Source organism: Pristiophorus japonicus, chromosome 16, assembly GCF_044704955.1.
Source record: "Pristiophorus japonicus isolate sPriJap1 chromosome 16, sPriJap1.hap1, whole genome shotgun sequence".
NCBI lineage: Eukaryota > Metazoa > Chordata > Chondrichthyes > Pristiophoridae > Pristiophorus > Pristiophorus japonicus.
In genome coordinates this window covers 13,572,331-13,592,211 of record NC_091992.1, presented here as the reverse complement: position 1 = coordinate 13,592,211, position 19,881 = coordinate 13,572,331, and the positions used below count along the sequence as shown (strand labels likewise).

The 19,881-nt window shown below is 47.6% G+C and overlaps 2 protein-coding genes across 2 annotated transcripts in view; both read left to right on the top strand.

The window, feature by feature from the left end:
• Nucleotides 1-7,715, top strand: part of LOC139226917 (carboxypeptidase D-like) — a 216,772-nt gene extending 209,057 nt beyond the window's left edge. The window contains exons 20-22 of the mRNA XM_070858009.1: nt 2,634-2,782; nt 6,662-6,856; nt 7,662-7,715. Of these exons, the coding sequence (XP_070714110.1) occupies nt 2,634-2,782; nt 6,662-6,856; nt 7,662-7,715 (398 nt within the window). The remainder of the gene's footprint in view (nt 1-2,633; nt 2,783-6,661; nt 6,857-7,661) is intronic.
• A 280-nt stretch (nt 7,716-7,995) lies between these two features.
• The window catches only part of LOC139226916 (carboxypeptidase M-like), a 33,323-nt gene continuing 21,437 nt past the window's right edge, over nt 7,996-19,881 (top strand). Inside the window, exons 1-3 of the mRNA XM_070858008.1 lie at nt 7,996-8,010; nt 10,796-11,018; nt 12,692-12,792. Coding sequence (XP_070714109.1) covers nt 7,996-8,010; nt 10,796-11,018; nt 12,692-12,792 — 339 coding nt within the window. The remainder of the gene's footprint in view (nt 8,011-10,795; nt 11,019-12,691; nt 12,793-19,881) is intronic.

Here is a 19,881-nt window from a genome sequence, read left to right as displayed (position 1 = left end):
GTAAAACATTCTGAGTTGTTTTTGGTTGATGACTAAAATTTACCTCAAGAAAGCTTGTTGACTCTATTGTGGGTGAATCGTCAATTAAGTCACAAGTAGGATATTCCCACTTCAAGGGGAATCTTAGTTCACTTTCAAGAATCCCTCTTCCTGGACAATTCCAGTCCATTGCCTGTGTCTACAATTTCTCACTCTCAGTCCTTATTTGGAAAGCCCTTCTGCTTCTCCCTGCATCGGGAATGCCCTTTCTCTTTCCCATATTCAGAGGCTCTCCTCCCTTTCCGTGTTTACAGCGACCTCCCATTTTCCCACATCAGGAATCCCTTCCCCTTCCCTTTGCTGCTCTCTACTCACGCTGTCTGCAACTGGAATCTCCCCTCCCCCCCCCTCCAACCGCCCTCTGAGCTGTCCACCTCCTTCCTGCTACACGACGGACATCTGGGTACACACCACATCAGAGGCGTGGCCATGTATAAAGAGTTGTGGGGTGAGGGGAGCGGAGGAGAAGGATTGTCGGGATCAATTCTGGCATTTGGAAAAGGCTTGCGTTTATATCGTGCTTTTCACACCCTCAGGACACTTTACAGCCAATGTAGCACCTTTGGAGTATAGTCACTGTTGCAATATAGGAAACGCGGCAGCCAATTTGCGCACAGCAAGCTCCCACAAACAGCAATGTGACAACGAGCAGATAATCTGGGTTTTTTTTAAGTGATGTTGATTGTGGGATAAATATTGGTCCAGGACACTGGGGAGAACTCCCCCTGCTCATCTTCAAAATACTGCCCCGGGATCTTTTATGTCCACCTGAGAGAGCGGATGGAGCCTCGGTTTAACGTCTCATCTGAAAGACGGGAGCAAGAGGGGCAAGAGAAGGGACGTAACCCATGCCAAAGAACTCGTGGGAGGAGGTGGGTAGGGGCTGCACAAGCCTTTTATGCCCCCGATGGCTGTACTTAGGCTCTACATAATGGGAATTCATCAACTCAAAACTTAATATGAAAAATCCTCAGAGAGGGAGTGAATGCGAGTGGAACTCCATGCACAAGATGTAGGAGAGGAGGAGGCACAACCTCTTGGAGTGAGGTTCCGGGGTGGATGGCAGGGGGCGGAGGGGTGGGGATGGGGGGAGGAGTCTACATTCCCCAACATGCATTGTGGCTGGTTACACACACTGGGATAGTGGGTGGCACATGGAGATTGGTACAAGGGGAACATAATACGCTTAATCCAACAAAACATTTCTCCTCGGCTTTACATGCCTGTTGCATTCACTTCGCCTGCACAGCTGGGAAGGGGGAGGGGCAGACGTTAGTGGAGAGGCAGGCACTCTATAATGGCTTTACAGACACGGAGGCCCGGATTATCATCTCAAATTGTGCCGGAACGAAAGAAAGACTTGCAATTATATAGCGGCTTTCATGACCACTGGTCATCCCAATGCGTTTTACAGCCAGTGAAGTACTTTTTGAAGTGTAGTTACTGTGGTAATGTAGGAAACAAGGCAGCCAGTTTGCACACAACAAGCTCTCTCCAACAGCAATGTGATAATGACCAGATAATCTGTTTTAGTGATGTTGGTTGAAGGATAAATATTGGCCTGCTCATCATCATAGGCAGTCCCTCGAAATCGAGGAAGACTTGCTTCCACTCTAAAAGTGAGTTCTCGAGTGACTGTACAGTCCAATGTGGGAATTACAGTCACAGGTGGGGCAGACAGTGGTTGAAGGAAAGGGTGGGTGTGACTGGTTTGCCACACGCTGCTTCTGCTGCCTGCGCTTGTTTTCTGCATGCTCGCGGCGATGAGACTTGAGGTGCTCAGCGCCCTCCCAGATGCTCTTCCTTCACTTAGAGCGGTCTTTGGCCAGGGATTCCCAGGATCTGGTGGGGATGATGCATGCCAAAGTCAAGACTTCTAATTAGAAAGAGCGAGAAAGAGATTCGGAGCAATAGGTGGATAGACAAATGGACAGACGGACAGACCGACAGACAGATATCAACAAATCTTAGGCCGGGAATTTCCTTGGAGCTGCTGCCACTCCGTCACCATAACTTCACCAGAAGGGCAACGGAAGCCCCATTGATGCATGTAGATGGGATTTCTGCCACATTTCCGGCAAGGTGACATCGGTGGAGCGGGAGCAGCTGCGATGAGATTCCCGGCCATCATGTTAGAAAGGAGGGAATGGCTTGAGGGAATGGCAGCATAGTGGTAATGTTACTGGACTAATAATCCGGTGACAAGAGTTCAAATCCCACCACGGCAGCTGGGGAATTTAAATTCAATTAATTAAATAAATCTGGAATAAAAAGTTAGTATCAGTAATGGTGACCAGGAAACTATTGGATTGTCGTAAAAATCCATCTGGTTCAAGGAAATTTGCCATCCTTACTTGGTCTGGCCTGTATGTGACTCCAGACCCACAGCAATGTGGTTGACTCCTAACTGCCCTCTGAAATGGCCTAGCGAGCTAATCAAGGGCAATTAGGGATGCTAGCCTAATGCTAGCCTTGTCAGCGACACCCACATCCCATGAACGAATAGAAAAAAAGAAAATGACGCCACATCATATCAGACTGTCCCTACGTTGCCAACACTTCTTGTATCTGTTATGCTCTTCTCTGTTATCCAGGAATTAAAGGGAGAGTCTTTGACACTAATGGAAATCCCATAAGAGGAGCTTCAGTCCATGTAAAGGGACGTGATAATTTTCTACCGTACAACACCACTGCAGATGGTGAATATTATCGGCTTCTTCTGACAGGACGTTACACCATCCTGGTAAGAGCTCTCCTTCTCCATTTTTCGTCCCTGTCCCGGTTTATATTTCTGAATGTTGTCATTAGGCTTGACCAGCATATTAGCATCAATATACTATAGAGAAGAAATTATTTAAGGAAGGTGAGAGAGTGAAACCAGGAAATTATAGACCTGTTAATCTAACATCTGTTATACAGAAGTTATTAGAATCTATAATTAAGGGCAAAGTGACTGAGCACTTAGAAATTTTGAGCTGATTAGAGAGCGGCAACATGGATTTTTAAAGGGTAGGTCATGACTAATGAACGTCATTGAATTTTTTGGCGAAGTAACTGAAGTAGTAGACAAGGGAATGTCTCTGGATGTAGTTTATATGTACTTTCAGATGGCATTCAATAAGGTGCCACATAAGAGACTGTTAGCTAAAATTAAAGCTCAAAATTGAAGACAAATTATTGACCTGGTTAGGTGGTGGAAGACAGAGAGTAGGGATAATGGGTATGTACTCGAATTGGAAGGAACTGACTAGTGGTGTCCCACAGGGATCTGTGCTGGGGCCTAAACTATTCACCATATTTATTAATGACTTAGATAACACAATTGGCTAACGTGAATTGGCTAGAATAGACTGGTGAATGATACTTAAAGGGTTGACAGTGGATAAGCAATGGCAAACATTTAAAGATCACTTGGATGAACTTCAACAATTGTACATCCCTGTCTGGAGTAAAAATAAAACGGGGAAGGTGGCTCAACCGTAGCTAACAAAGGAAAGTAAGGATAGTGAATCCAAAGAAGAGGCATATACATTGGCCAGAAAAAGCAGCAAATCTGAGGACTGGGAGAATTTTATAATTCAGCAGAGGAGGACAAAGGGTTTAATTAGGAGGGTGGAAATAGAGTATGCGAGGAAGCTTGCTGGGAACATAAAAACTGACTGCAAAAACTTCTATAGATATGTGAAGAGAAAAAGATTAGTGAAGACAAACGTAGGTCCCTTGCAGTCAGAATCAGGTGAATTTATAATGGGGAACAAAGAAATGGCAGACCAGTTGAACAAATACTTTGGTTCTATCTTCACGAAGGAAGACACAAATAACCTTCCGGAAATACTAGGGGACCGAGGGTCTAGTGAGAAGGATGAACTTAAGGAAATCCTTATTAGTCAGGAAATTGTGTTAGGGAAATTGATGGGATTGAAGGCCGATAAATCCCCAGGGCCTGATAGTCTACATCCCAGATTACTTAAGGAAGTGGCCCTAGAAATAGTGGATGTATTGGTGATCATTTTTCAACAGTCTATTGACTCTGGATCAGTTCCTATGGATTGGAGGGTAGCTAATGTAGCACCACTTTTTAAAAAAGGAGGGAGAGAGAAAATGGGGAATTATAGACTGGTTAGCCTGACATCAGTAGTGGGGAAAATATTGGAAACAAATATTAAAGATGAAATAGCAGCGCATTGGTGTGAAAAATTAAAACACATGATATTGGGGGTAATGTATTGACATGGATAGAGAACTGGTTGGCAGACAGGAAGCAGAGAGTCGGGAAAAACGGGTCCTTTTCAGAATGACAGGCAGTGACTAGTGGAGTGCCGCAAGGCTCAGTGCTGGGACCCCAACTATTTACAATATACATCAATGATTTAGATGAAGGAATTGAGTGTAATATCTCCAAGTTTGCAGATGACACTAAGCTGGGTGGCGGTGTGAGCTGTGAGGAGGATACTAAGAGGCTGCAGGGTGACTTGGACAGGTTAAGTGAGTGGGCAAATGCATGGCAGATGCAGTATAATATGGATAAATGTGAAGTTATCCACTTTGGTGGTAAAAACACGAAGGCAGAATATGATCTGAATGGCGGTAGATTAGGAAAGGGGGAGGTGCAACGAGACCTGGGTGTCATGGTACATCAGTCATTGAAAGTTGCCATGCAGGTACAGCAGGCGGTGAAGAAGGCAAATGGCATGTTGGCTTTCATAGCTAAGGGATTTGAGTATAGGAGCAAGGAGGTCTTACTGCAGTTGTACAGGGCCTTGGTGAGGCCTCACCTGGAATATTGTGTTCAGTTTTGGTCTTCTAATCTGAGGAAGGACGTTCTTGCTATTGAGGGAGTGCAGCGAAGGTTCACCAGACTGATTCCCGGGATGGCAGGACTGACATATGAGGAGAGACTGGATCGACTGGGCCTGTATTCACTGGAGTTTAGAAGGATGAGAGGGGATCTCATAGAAACATATAAAATTCTGACGGGACTGGACAGGTTAGATGCAGGAAGAATGTTCCCGATGTTGGGGAAGTCCAGAACCAGGGGACACAGAGTCTAAGGATAAGGGGTAAGCCATTTAGGATTGAGATGAGGAGAAACTTCTTCACTCAGAGAGTTGTTAACCTGTGGAATTCCCTGTCGCAGAGAGTTGTTGATGCCAGTTCGTTGGATATATTCAAGAGGGAGTTAGATATGGCCCTTACGGCTAAAGGGATCAAGGGGTATGGAGAGAAAGCAGGAAAGGGGTACTGAGGTGAATGATCAGCCATGATCTTATTGAATGGTGGTGCAGGCTCGAAGGGCCGAATGACCTACTCCTGCGCCTATTTTCTATGTTTCTATGTTAATAGAGAGCCATATATCCAAGGTGGCTGATGACACAAAATTGGAGGTATAGTCAGTTGTGTGGACAGGGGCATAAAATTAAAAAGAGATATTGATAGATTAAGTGAGCGGGCGAAACTGGGGCAGATGGATTTCAACGCAGGTATGTATGAGGTCATCCATTTTGGATCAGAAAAGGACCGATCCGAGTATTATTTCGATAGTGAAAAGCTAAGAACAATGGAGGTCCAATGATATTTTGGGGTCCATGTACACAGATCACTAAAATATAGTAGTCAGATGCAAAAGATAATCAGAAAGGCTAATGGAATGTTAGCCTTTATCACTAGAGGGCCAGAATATAAAGGGAGGAAGTTTTGCTACAGCTATACAGAGCCCTGGTTAGACCACATCTGGAGTACTGTGTACAGTTCTGGGTACCGCATCTGAGAGAGGATATATTGGCCTTGGAAAGAGTGCAACGCAGATTCACCAGAAGATTACCAGGGCTCCAAGGGTTAGATTATGAGGAGAGATTATCGAAGTTTAAGAGGTGAATTTGATTGAGGATTTTAGGATATTGAAAGGAATCGATATGGTAGATAGAGGGAAAATCTTTCCCCTGGAGGGTGATCTAGGACCAGGGAACAAAACCTTAAAATCAGAGCCAGGCCATTCGGGAGAGAAGTTAGGAAGCACTTCTTCATGCAAAGGGTGGTAGAAGTGTGGAACTCTCTCCCACAAAAAAGCAGTAGTTGCTAGCTCAATTCATAATTTTAAATCTGAGATGGATAGATTTTTGCTAGACATGGGTACAAAAGGATATGGAGCCAAGGTGGGTGGATGGAGTTAAGGTACAGATCAGCCATGATCTCATTGAATGGTGGAATAAGCGAGGGGCCGAATGACCTCCTTCTGATACTGTGGGCCCAAGTTTCGGGTTTCCTCCCAGAATGGCACACTCCGAGAGGCCCGCCTATTTTTTAGAATTAAAAAAGCGCCTAAAACTTACCTCGCGATTCTCCGAGTCCAGCAGGCCTGTTTCACAGTCAACGCAGCGCAGCACAAACAGCTGGGGGCGGAGCTACAGCCCTGTGCCAAAATGAATGGCGGCAGCTGCGCGCGTGCGCAGTGGAGTCTGCACGCGTGCGCTGTTGCTCCTGGCCCTCCCAGCACGTCTCGTCTCCGGGCGACCCTATCCCGGGCCGAGTGGCCAGCCTGCCTCACCATCCCTTGCCTCGCCTCGTTGCCACTGCCCTTACTTCCTCGGTGGCAGGTGCCACCTGAACTCCTCCTCGGTGGCAGGGCCCGCCCGACCAGCACCACTTCGACGACGGGGCCCGCCCGAGCACCTCTTCGGTGGAGGGGCCCGCCCGAGCACCTCTTCGGCAGGCCCCACCCGAACACCTCTTCGGCGGCGGGGCCCGTCCGAACTGCAGCTCTTTGGTGGCGGGCCCGCCCGAGCAGCTCTTCGGCAGGCTGTTGGAGGACTCCCGGTGGGTGAGTAGAATCTTTAATTTTTTTATTTATTGATTTTTTAATTTTTTTAATTATTTAAAAACATTTTTTGGATTGATTTATTGGTTGATTTATTGATTTATTTATCATTTATTATTGATGATGGCTCTTTATTGGTAAAAGTGAAGTGTCTAATGCTTTGTAAAACCCCCTAACTTCCCTCTAACTTCCCTTCCCCCCCCCGTATCTCTCGCTACCTGCGCCTAATTTATAAAGTGTTGGCAAGGTTTTTCTGAGCGTACAAAAATCGACACTTACTTCGTTCTAAGTTAGTTTGGAGTAACTTTTCGCTGCCTAAACTTGCAAAACAGGCATAAGTGGCTGGTAACGCCCCCTTTTGAAAAAAAAACTGTACTAAAACAAAACTATTCTAACTAACTAGAACTGGAGCAAACTAAATGCCAAGATTTGCGATTTCTAAGACACTCCATACTAAACTAGTTGCTCCAAAAAAATAGGAGCAACTTGAGCCGAAACATGGGCCCTATGTTCCTAAACGCGCAAAAGCCAATCTATTTTAATGCTGTGCAATACTCTTTAATCCATCACCTTGAGTAGCTTCCAGCAGTGACAAACCTGTATCCATCAGTATTTCATCTTGCCAGTAAACAGATCACAATGTTCCCAGCCAACATGATAAGGATCTCTATTGAACTATTTAAATGAAGTGGAGACAGTAAAAAAGTTGTAACACACACTCAAAATACTTTACTGAAATTATAGTGCCATGATTGTGTTTAATATACAGGTTTTTGTGTCCCTACATATTTCCCTCCGATCCTTCCAGCCTTTAACTAATCTCTCGCTCTGCACCTTCCCGCCCTTGCCGCTAACCAAATGAATCAGGACACAGGACTTTCCCAGAGCTGCTTCCTCAATCGTATGTGAAAAGGATTTAATCGGGTAGGTGCAGAGAAATGATTTCCTCTGGTGGGTGTGTAATGAACAAGGGGACATAATCTTAAAATGCAGCTGGGTCATTTAGGAGCAAAATCAGGAAGTACTTTTCACCAAATGGGTATTGGAAATCCGGAACTCCCTCCCCCAAATGGGTGTGAATGCTGGAACAATTGGAGCTGTCAAGATGGATAGATTCTTGCTAGGTAAGGGTATCAAGGAATATGGAGCAAACACGGGTAAGTGGTGTTGAGGTGCAGATCAGCCCTGATCTAATTGAATGGAGGAGCTGGCTCGAGGGGCTGAATGGCCTGTTCTTCTTCCTAATGGTCCTTTGAAGGGCTGCCATTTGTGAAAGCTGACATTGATCTGCTCCGTGCTCTACCACACCACAACACTCACCCAGCTGTCAATACAGAGCAGGTTACCATTATTCACCAGCTCCATTAAAGATGGGTGCTGAAGGCAGTTAAAGAGGCTGGGCATTCAACCAAAGAGCTGATTCATCATCCTAACAGTTAGAAAGGGTTCTCTCGCTCTCTCTCTCTCTCTCTGTGCTCGTTATCTCCTCATCTCCTAGCCCTCCCTGCTTTAATGGCTTTCGTAGAGTTTTTAAACAGCTGGTTGAGCAGAGCGTTTCTGTAGAATTAACCCCCCTGATGTGACATCATGAACTTTTGTTCCAAGTCACTGCCATCGAATTCATCATCATCATCATCATCATCATAGGCAGTCCCTCAAAACGAGGATGACTTGCTTCCACGCCAAAAAAGGATAAGTTCACAGGTGTTCCAATAAAGGACATAAAATTCCAGGTCCGGAACTACATCCTGAAGGGTGGAAGATGCCTGTGCGTGGATTTTTTTAATGTGGGGTGGCCGTTGCACACCAGCCACCACACGGGCTTGACAGAGCTAGGTCTTGGTCCAGTGGCAAGGATTACCCAAGACGACTGGAGACCAGCTCTGCTGCACAGACCTAGTGCGCACACATATCGCAGTGTGGGCTGGCCCGTGCTGCCCCTGGGCCCCTAGTCCCCTGGCCCTGAACTCACGCCTCCCCTGGGCCCCGATCACGTCCCTCTACAGTCTCTCGCTGCTCCTTCGCCCCGACCTCACCGCTCCTGCTGTATCTGCCCACGCTCCAATCACCGACCTGGACCTTGATGACGTCACTTTTCGCTGCCATCGCAGCTCATCCTGCTCCCTGAAGTGGCATGCCTCCACGCTGCTCCCAGGCTGCTGCTCGCTGCTCCTTTTATGGCCCCGACCTGCCGCTTGTGTTCTTAATCACATCGAGGTTGAATGGCCTATTTGTGTTTCTAATGTTTCCACGTATTGACAAACAAGATTCAATGGTTCAATGTTTTGATTCAGCAGGGACTCCGAGCCATTATCAGTGTAATGTGAGCATTAAAACCAGTTCAGACATTTACTGTAACTCACATATTGTTCTTGTATATTCTAGGTGCATCCTTCCCACCCTGTCCCTACCTATCTTTCCTGTAACTGGAACCAGCTTAGTTTCCTGTAAAATACATAAGACACTCCTATTGGATTTAGATCCTGAAATGAGAAACTTATGAGATTTTAAGGAGTCTAATTGTGTGTGGAAGGAACCAGCACTGGGTGTAGTGAGGACTGGCAGCTCTTATAGATTTACTTATAGTTTCGAATTTAAAGATCAGGATAGCATCAAAATTAAATAGAGTTGGAGAAAAGATAAATCAGGTAGCAGTGAGTGAGTGGGATGCTCAAACTTACAAGAGGACAGAGAATAAGGGAGGTAAGAAGTTCCATATTGCTGAGGTCAGGAGAAGGAGGCCATTTGGCCCATCGCACCTGTGCCAGCTCTCTGTAAGAGCTATCCAATGAATCCCATTCCCTTTCCCCTTACCCTTCTACTTTTTTACCTTCAAATATTTATCCATTTCCCCATTACAAAAATATTATGGATTCTGCTACCACCAATGTTACTGGTCAATAGGCTAGAAATTGGCCTCGTTTGCGTCCCCCCTCCTTCCCGGGGGCTGATAACGGGGCGCTAACGGCCCTGCACCTGGGTGTGGCGAGAGTACCGACACCCGCGAACTTCCCTTGGAGGTTTGCAGTGGCGCTAAGCCGCAACACCACGATCTCCTGCGCCCAGAGATCGTGACATCATCGCCGTGTGCATCCCCCCAGTAGCGCCCCGGACCCGAACTTCGGTTCCGGCCCCTGCTGCATCGGCGGGCGACATCTCCAACAGCTGCAGGAAGTGTTGTTCGGGTGGCTGGGTACTTCGGGAGCGCTGTTTAAAGGGGGTGGGGGGAATTTGTCGTCATGCCTAACGTTCTTTTTTTATGATTTTCTTGGTCCGCGATCGATCAGCCCTGGAGCGCTTGGGGCTACTCGTGGCGGATCGCGGCTGCCGTTGGCGAAGAGGGACCTCTTTTCAACGCAGAGCCTGCAGCGATGGTCCTTCCTTTTAAAGGATGGAAGAAATGTCCGTTCCTGGCAGCACTGCCCTCGACATTAGGTGGCGCTGCACCACTACCACCCCTCCTGCCGGCTTTAGCGCTCCAAGGGAAGTGGTAGCGCCTGATTTAGCGCTGCACTTCCTTCCTGCTACACCGGAAGTTCACATCGGAGCCCCTCACGTTGCACCCGGCGCTACTGCAAAAGTTACCGCCCCAAACGGGGCGCTACGCGATTTTTCCCCCAATGTATCTGGGAGCCCAGAGATCCGATGATGCCGCGCCCATTTTACAGGCATGAAACGGCCACCAAAGTGTCTAATATGGGAGATGGCGCACGCGCATTCTGAGTCGGCAATACTCAGAGGATTTTGAAAACAAGGATGAGAACTTTGATATTTTAATCTACTGGGATGTTGTACCATTTGACTTGTACAAAGCTAATTTAGACATCAATCTCATTGAGGGAATTGACATTCCTTAATGTCCCACAACAATCCAATAAACACTTAGAAATGTATGATCTCCTCATTTTCTTCATCATCATTTCTGTGTTTTGTTCTTTGTAGGTGACTGCAGATGGTTACCTGCCAGTCCAGAGGAGTATTTCAATTATCAGTATCCCTAGGGTTCCCTACAATGCTACAGTGGCAAACTTTGTACTGCAGACCAACCCGTGCTGGCCAGGATATACTTACCACAGCTACGATCAGCTACAGACCTTCCTGCTCTGCATCCAGCAGCATCAGCCCAGCATCACCCACCTCCACACCATTGGAAAATCAGTTCAAGGTCAACGGGAATCGTTTGCATCACGTCTCGTGACTCCCATGGGGCAGGGGACAGGGGCGATAAGGAGAGATGTCTGTTGTGGGATAACTTTGATGGAGTGATTTTAGGAAGTTGCGCTTGTGGTGTAGAGCTTTGCCAGCAGGGACGGCGAATTGGGGTTGGGTGATGGGGAGGGGTGGATGTGGACAGGTTTGGTGGTTGGGGAATTGTGCATCCCTGAATACCCGAAATGTGCTCCTGACAGACAAAGCACAAATTTGTAAAATGACCGTCCGCAAGGCTTCATCTGGAAAAAAAAGATGGGGCGAAATTGTCCTGTGCCCCGATTGGGGGCGATAATCTTCCGGGGACGGGGCCTTTAGCGCCCAGCATGGAAGACCTGCCACCCACCGAGGAATTGCTCTTACCGCCCCAGAAAGGAAGCGGAACGCAATCTCCTGCGCTCTACTTCCTTTGAGGGCAGTAACCGGGGCGCTACTGGAGCGGGGAGTCAAACGCTACACGGATGCTCTGCATAGCACTGACACGCTTCAACGCCCCACTCCTTCGCTTAAAGGGAAAGGCCGCTGCGCACTCTGCATGGCCTCTGATGGCCTCCACAGGGCAGCGTGCGAGCGGTCCAAGCACCCAAGATGCAATGCTGGGCTGCACAATGGCGACCCGGACCACGTTGGGGTCGCCATCTTTCAGCCGACCTGAGAGTCGGCCGACAAAAAAAGCTGGCGGCCCGGGGCGCTGGCGCCCTCCCCTTTAAGCACCGTCCCGAGAGCGGATGTCTGCCAGCTTTGCGACCCGCGTGGCAATTTCCCCCGCGGGGCGGGAAGGGATCGTCGCACACGGTAATGATGTCATCGCCGATTGTGCAGCGGACCGGGGAACTAACCGCAGGGCGCGTCACTGCCATGACAGCGCCTCCGCATACTCCCGGACAAGTTCTTGGGAGGCTGTAGCGCCCCCCACCTCCCCTGGGCGGAAACTGTCTTGCGTCCTGTTATCACCCCCCCCCCAGAGTTGCTAACGATGCTATAAAAGGGGGCAATTTTGCCCCCAGAATCTTTTGATGTCTTGAGCATTTAAAACTCTGAATAGTTTGTTCCCTTTCCAATTGGTGTAGGAAGGCGGTGTGCCCGGAGGAGGGACTAATGGTGGGAGGGAATGGATCGAGGTGCGAGGTCATGTGATGAAACCTCCAGGAATACACCCAACCAGAATTGGCAACCCATAGGTACAAGTGACCATGGGTCAACAGCACACGATTCCTCCATAGCTCTTTAAACTCTTGAGATAGAGTGGCCCCTATCAAAGGCTGCTGTCCAGCACACCGTTGGGCAGAGTAGAGCATGCATAGAGCCAGGCCTTGTCCTACAGCAGAGGGTGATAGCACAGTGGAGCCTCGCACTGTAGGTTTTGTTGGATGAAATTAAACTTTATGCTGGTGTTTCCATTTCTGAACTTTGCCTTGTTATGTCTCAAACAAAGCAACAGAGTACTGTAGACTTGAGTAAGTGTGACCTTAGTCTCTTTATTCTAACTCCAGAGTGTTGGTACAACATGAGAGGCCTGCTTAGATACAGTGCTCCCAAGGGATGTGCCCTCTGGTAGCGGTAGAATGCTGGTTACATGGTGTTGCATACATAACATGCCTTAATCATGTTTCTTCTTTGGCTCCACAGGCAGGGACCTCTGGGTGATGGTCATTACTGGGCACAATCCAAAAGAGAATCTTGTTGGTAAACCCAATGTGAAGTACGTGGGAAACATGCACGGCAATGAGGTGCGGACTTAACTCCTTAAAGTAAAAAGAAACATTTTTTTTTTAATAGGCCCCTGGGCAATCGGTGTTCATAGCAAAGCTGGATGGAAGGCACAACGAGGTGCAAATGATGGAAAATAAGTCCGATAAAGCATTTCTATCATTTGCATAACATTTCAGTACAGTCATCCATATATGGGAAAATATATTGTATGCCGCCTTCACTTCCAGAGAGTTTGGAGCCAGCAGACTGAGAGCGCCACTTCCAAATTGTTTAGGGTGCCCCAGAGTCGTTCAGAGAACACGCCTGGAACTAGCGTTAGGTCTATTTCTTTCGCAAGTCGAGGGCCAAACGCCGTTTGCAGATCCCTTTCCCATATTCAATCACAACATGCACCGAGCAAGCTGCTGTCAGTTTTGTCCAACCTAAAGCAGCCAAACCAGCAGTCCTTAAAGGCACCACAGGGGACTGCCAACAGAAAGGCCATATTAACATTTTTTACTTACCTGAATGAGGAGCAAGGAGGTACTGGAGTGCCTCCCTCCCATCCCCCTCACAGTAGGCCCAGTGTTTCCGCCGTCCGACTTTCATCCTCTTCTTCGGTGGGCAGCTCACACCCTCCAACAGGCCAACTGCGTGTTGATAATACCAGAGGACGAATTTCGCGTGGCCCCCTTGTGCATCTGTGCGAATTCGGACGCAAACTAATTTGTCTGGCCTTGTTTATGTGATATCTTGGTACATTCCACAGTGGCAAGCTCTATTCATGCCGTACACCACCTTCCTACACTAAGGGGGAAAAATTGGGGGATTTTGCGCCTCCCGTTAGCGCCCCCGAGCTAATGCGGCACAAAGAACTTTTCGCCCGGGCGCGGCACCACTAACGACTCCCACGAAATTCCGCAGGAGTTTAGCGGCGGCGGGCAATGACAACATCATCACTGTGTGCAGTGACCTGTTTCTGCCCCAGAGCAAGAATTCAGGAGCGCCCCCTGAAGCTGCACGGGGTGATGCCTATGAAAGCTTCAGGGGGTGCGTACCGAGCTATAGGCCGCTTGCCGGGGGGGGGGGGGGGAATTTAAAGGGGAGGTGGCGATTTTTAAAAAAATCATCCGACTTACTGCTGGCGGCCTGTTATATCGTGGAGTCCGTGCCGCGACTTGCAGACTGGCACTCCGCTTGTGTGCCGAGCTGATGCCACAACACCCCGCTCCCTGGTGGTCCAGGGAGGGACCCGCAGAGTCGGCAGCTTGGCCCTTCCCTTTAATGAAAAGGGGAGGGCCCTGTCTATGCAGTAGCGCTACGCATCAAACCACGTAGCACTGTGCCCCTCACTGATTCCTTCTGCCCTGCTCGCGCCTCTTGAATTCCCTCCCTGAACCTCTCAGCCTCTCTCTGTTCCTTTAAGACACTCCTTAAAACATACCTTTTTGGCCAGCCTATCCTAATATCTCCTTACATGGCTCTGTGTCAAAATTTGTTTGTTAACGCTCCTATGAAACACCGTGGGATGTTTTACTACACTAAAGGCGTTATATAAATGCAAGTTGTTATTGAATCCTGCCTGTCACAGTACTCAGACTGACCTTTTCCTCAATAACCCGTTCTACAACAGAATCAGTTTACTATGTACACATGGCTATGGCTATTCCACCTGATGTGCCTACTTTTACAGGTCTGGCACTATTCCCACTGGAGAAGAGATGGCCAAAAGATTTTTAAAATTAGGACGGGAATGACTACTTTGTCTGGTGGGCAATCAATGAATTTAAAATCGTTATTACGAGTGAGGAGAGAGGTTAAGAGAATTTATTTTTATCGCAGAGAGTTTTTAGATCGCAGAATGCTCTGTCACGGGGAATGATTGGGGCAGAGAACATGGAAATCTTTAAGGGAAGAATAGAAAAACATTTGAATCAGTGGGAGATACAGGAATGTGGGGAGAGAGTGGGGCAGTGGGACTGGTTTGGGATTTCTCCAGCGAAGAGCCAGCATAGACACGACGGGCTGAATCGCCTCCTATAAGAACAAGAAATAGCAGCAGGAGTCGGCCATTTGGCCCCTCGAGCCTGCTCCGCCATTCAATAAGAGCATGGCTGATCTGATCATGGACTCAGCTCCACTTCCCTGCCCGCTCCCCATAACTAACTCCCTCTTGAATATAACCCTCATTCAAAGATTCAGCACAAACATGATGGACCGAAAGGCCTTCTTCGCTGCTGTATGAGTCTATGATTTGTAATGGTAAAATTGCCTCCTCTTCTGAACTGGGGTGCTGGTAGCCGGTTTTATAGCTTTAAAAACTGCAGTAGTACAATAGCTATTGTTATAATGAGGCCACAGTATCTACGGACTCGCATAGTAACCAGGCGTGATTTCATATTGGGTATCTCATGGTTCCATGGGTTTCCATTGTTGGGCAAGATTCCTTCTCAGCCGTTAGGCAGCCAGACTGCTCCTTGATCACAGCTTGTTTTGCTCTGGAGGGGTGGGGCGGCATTCTCAATGTGACACTCATTACACTTCACCTTTGTGGAGTAAGGATCGGCATCTGAAGTACGGCTCCTCAAAGTGATGCATCTCAACAGCACAGGGGAATCAAAGCTGTGACCCATCACTCCGCACACTGCTGCTCAGATAGCCTGCCAATGGCCTCTGGGTCTCAATGCAATCGCAGCTTAATTCAATGCAAACTTGCCTTAATGAGGTGCCCCGAGAGGGTGGCAATGTAAATGGTACCACCTGCACCCCCAGACTCCAATGCTGATTAATGAACTGGGACTCTGTGCAGTACTGACTAATACCTTGTTTACACTGAGTCCAATTGGTGGATTAGCAGGTATAAGCATGTTACATCAAAGCAACAGTCATATATCCATTTGTGTGGAGTTCTGCAGAGCCTTTGACCTTTAGTTAAAGGTCGGCTCAGTTGTTAGTTTCTGAGGCAGGAAGCTGTGGGCCCAAGTCCCTCTCCCATGATTAAGAACATAGAGGGGGAATTTCCCCAGGGCTTCTCCCCCTCCCCACCTTTGGCGGAACCCTGTTGACTTCCCCAACATCGGGAACATTCTTCCTGCTTTTAACCTTTCCATTCCCGTCATAATTTTATATGTTTTGATGATATCCCCTCTCATCCTTCTAAACTCCATTTAATACAGTCCCAGTCAATCCAGTCTCTCCTCATATGTCAGTCCTGCCATCCCGGGAATCAGTCTGGTGAACCTTCACTGCACTCCCTCAATAGCAAGAACGTCCTTCCTCAGATTAGGAGACCAAAACTGAACACAATATTCCAGGTTAGGTCTCACTAAGGCCCTGTACAACGGCATTAATACCTCCCTGCTCCTATACTCAAATCCCCTAGCTATGAAGGCCAACATGCCATTTGTTGTTAGATATGGCCCTTACAGCTAAAGGGATCAAGGGGTATGGAGAAAAAGCAGGAAAGGGGTACTGAGGTGAATGATCAGTCATGATCTTATTGAATGGTGGTGCATGCTCGAAGGGCCGAATGGCCTACTCCTGCACCTATTTTCTATGTTTCTATAACCCCTTATCCTCTTATCGTTTAAGAAACTGTCTATTTCTGTCTTAAATTTATTCAATGTCCCAGCTTCCACAGCTCTCTGAGGCAGAGAATTCCACAGATTTATAAACCTCCGAGAGAAGAACTTTCTCCTCATGTCTGTTTTAAATGGTCGGCCCCTTATTCTAAGATCGTGCCCTCAAGTTCTAGTCTCCCCCATCAGTGGAAACATCCTCTCTGCATCCACCCTTGTCAAGCCCCCTCATAATCTTATACATTTCGATAATATCATCTCTCATTCTTCTGAATTCCAATGATTATAGGCCCAACCTACTCAACCTTTCCTCATAAATCAACCCCTCATCCCCGGAATCAACCTAGTGAACCTTCTCTGAACTGCCTCCAAAGCAAGTATATCCTTTGGTAAATATGGAAATCAAAACTGCACGCAATAGTCCAGGTGTGGCCTCACCAATACCTTATATAGCTGTAGCAAGACTTCCCTGCTTTTATACTCCATCCCCTTTGCAATAAAGGCCAAGATACCATTGGCTTTCCTGATTACTTGCTGTACCTGCATAATATCCTTTTGTGTTTCATGCACAAGTACACCCAGGTCCCGCTGTACTGCGGCACTTTGCAATCTTTCTCCATTTAAATAATAACTTGCTCTTTGATTTTTTTCTGCCAAAGTGCATGACCTCACACTTTCCAACATTATACTCCATCTGCCAAATTTTTGCCCACTCTGTCTATGTCCTTTTGCATATTGTTTTTCCTCCCGTCTTTGTATCGTCAGCAAACTTGGCTATGTTACACTTAGTCTCTTGTTCCAAGTCATTAATATAGATTGTAACTAGTTGGAGTCCCAGCACTGATCCCTGCGGCACCCCACTAGTTACTGGTTGCCAACCAGAGAATGAACCATTTATCCTGACTCTCTGTTCTCTGTTAGTTAGCCAATCCTCTATCCATGCTACTATATTACCCCCAACCCCGTGAACCTTTAGCTTGTGCTGTAACCTTTTATGTGGCACCTTGTCAAATGTGCTGTAAACCTCTGTGGTTCTATGAGTACGGAATCGGGGCTATGGTGTCAACCTCCCCTCTCCGACTACTGCGAGAACCTGTACTGGGAATGAAACCTCACCTGTATTTGTGAACAAAAGATTGTGCAATGCCTTTTGCACTGTGATTATTGCCAGCATTCATCACATGCACGTTAATCTGATAACATTTTAACAACTACTGCTTTACAAGTACCATCACCAGACAATGGTGCCTGTGTGATGTGCTATAAATACAGCAATCTTCAAACACATCACCATTCAGACAGTTGCAAAACCTTTCCATAATATATTAAACATTTTATACCTGCATGTACTTCCTGTTAACCTTTTGCATTATAAATTCCTGAAATTATGAAACTGCCTGAGCAAACTTGTTACACTAATTAAACCCTCCTGCCAGTGGAAGCCAGTATAAAAATAAGGACAGACGAGAGAGATGTAATTCAGTCCCCATTTTAAAGACGTTTATCTATGACTTTAAGATGGGGACTGAATTACATCTGTCTGCTCTGGTCCAATCATAGAGTCAGAGTCCTAGGGGCCGAAATTGATGGTCCTACCATTGGCAAAACTCGGCAGTATCCCTGTTTTTTCGGCGCTCTCCCTGTCATGTATTCAACCAATATTGTAACCCATGTATAAACTGACAAGTTGTACACTATGAGAACAATGACCACTAGTTGGTGAACTTGGGAGACACTCCTAACCTGGACCTTCAGGTATAAAAGGGGAAGCTCCACCCACTTGAGTGCTATGGAATAAAGGACAGGTCACAGACTGACCTTCTCTCAAGCATGGGCCTCGTGTGCATTTATACTGTATAGTAAGGATGTATCAATGGCGACGAGAAACTGGGATTTAACCCACGCGAGCATGGCCACTAGCAGCCATTGCAAGGGACAATGCGGCCAGTAATGGGGCATCAACATCTGTTAATGGCGTACTTAAGGGCAGTCACAGAGGCAGTCAGAGACGATCGACTGGCAAGGGACCTTTTGTTTCCAACAACAGCTCATGTTGGAGGTGTGGAGGCACACACTCAGCCGGAGTTTGCCGAGATGAGCAAAATACCTGCAGAAATTGCAGAAATTAACGCTGGGGGAAATCGCTGGAAGCTGAAGTTCAGCGAGTTCATATGGAGCACGTATACAGTTCATACACCAGGACGCCACCGATAATGATGAAAGTTCTCCTCAATGGCATCCCTGTATCAATGGAGCTAGACACGGGGGCCAGCCAGTCCCTGATGGGTATCAAACAGTTCAAAACGTTGTGGGCATCCAAGGCCAGTAGGCCAAAATTATCGCCGATTGACGCACAGCTACGGACTTACACAAAGGAGATCATTCCGGTGCTAGGCAGCGCCACGGTAGTCGTGACCCACAAAGATTTGGAGAACAGGTTGCCACTCTGGATTGTCCCGGAGGACGGTCCCGCACTACTGGGGAGGAGTTGGCTCACTGTCATGAAATGGAAATGGGGCGATGTCAATGCAATTTCCTCTGTGGAGCGAGTATCATGCTCACAGATCCTGGACAAATTTGACTCACTGTTTCAACCCGGCATTGGCACTTTCATGGGGACCAAGGTAGTGATTCACATAAACCCGGACGCCAGGCCAATACACCATAAGGCCAGAGCGGTGCTGTACACGATGCGGGAAAAGATAGAAGGCGAATTGGACCGCCTGCTGAGGGAAGGCATCATCTCGCCAGTCGAATTCAGTGACTGGGTGAGCCTGATTGTGCCGGTGCTCAAGGTAGATGGGTCAGTCAGGATATGTGGTGATTACAAGGCCACCATCAATCGGGTGTCACTCCAAGACCAGTACCCGCTACCGAGAGTGGAGGATCTCTTTGCGACGCTATCCGTTGCAAACTTTTTTCAAAATTGGACCTGACCTCAGCTTACATGACCCAGGAGCTGGCGAGTGAGTCGAAGAAGCTGACCACCATCACGACACACAAGGGGTTGTTTGAGTACAATAGATGTCCGTTTGGGATTCGCTTGGCCGCCGCGATCTTCCAACGAAATATGGAAAGCCTCCTCAAGTCGATTCCAGGAATGGTGGTTTTTCAAGACGACATACTCATCACGGGTTGCGATACTGAAGAACACCTCCACAACCTGGAGGAGGTGCTACGCAGACTGGACCAGGTAGGGCTGCGACTGAAAAAGGCGAAGTGCGTCTTCCTAGCTCCAGAGGTAGAATTCCTGGGGATGAGGGTAGCAGCAGACGGGATCAGCCCTACTGCGTCCAAGACGGAAGCGATCCAGAGAGCACCCAGACCCTGTAAAACGACGGAGCTGCGTTCGTTCCTGGGGCTCCTGAACTATATACGCAAAGGTCGCGAATGGGTCTGGGGAGTCAGCCAGGAAAGGGCTTTTAATAGAGCACGCAGTTTGTTATGTTCCAACAATCTGCTAACGCTATATGACCCATGTAAGAAACTTGTGTTAACGTGCGATGCATCGTCCTATGGTGTCGGGTGTGTGTTGCAGCATGTCAATGC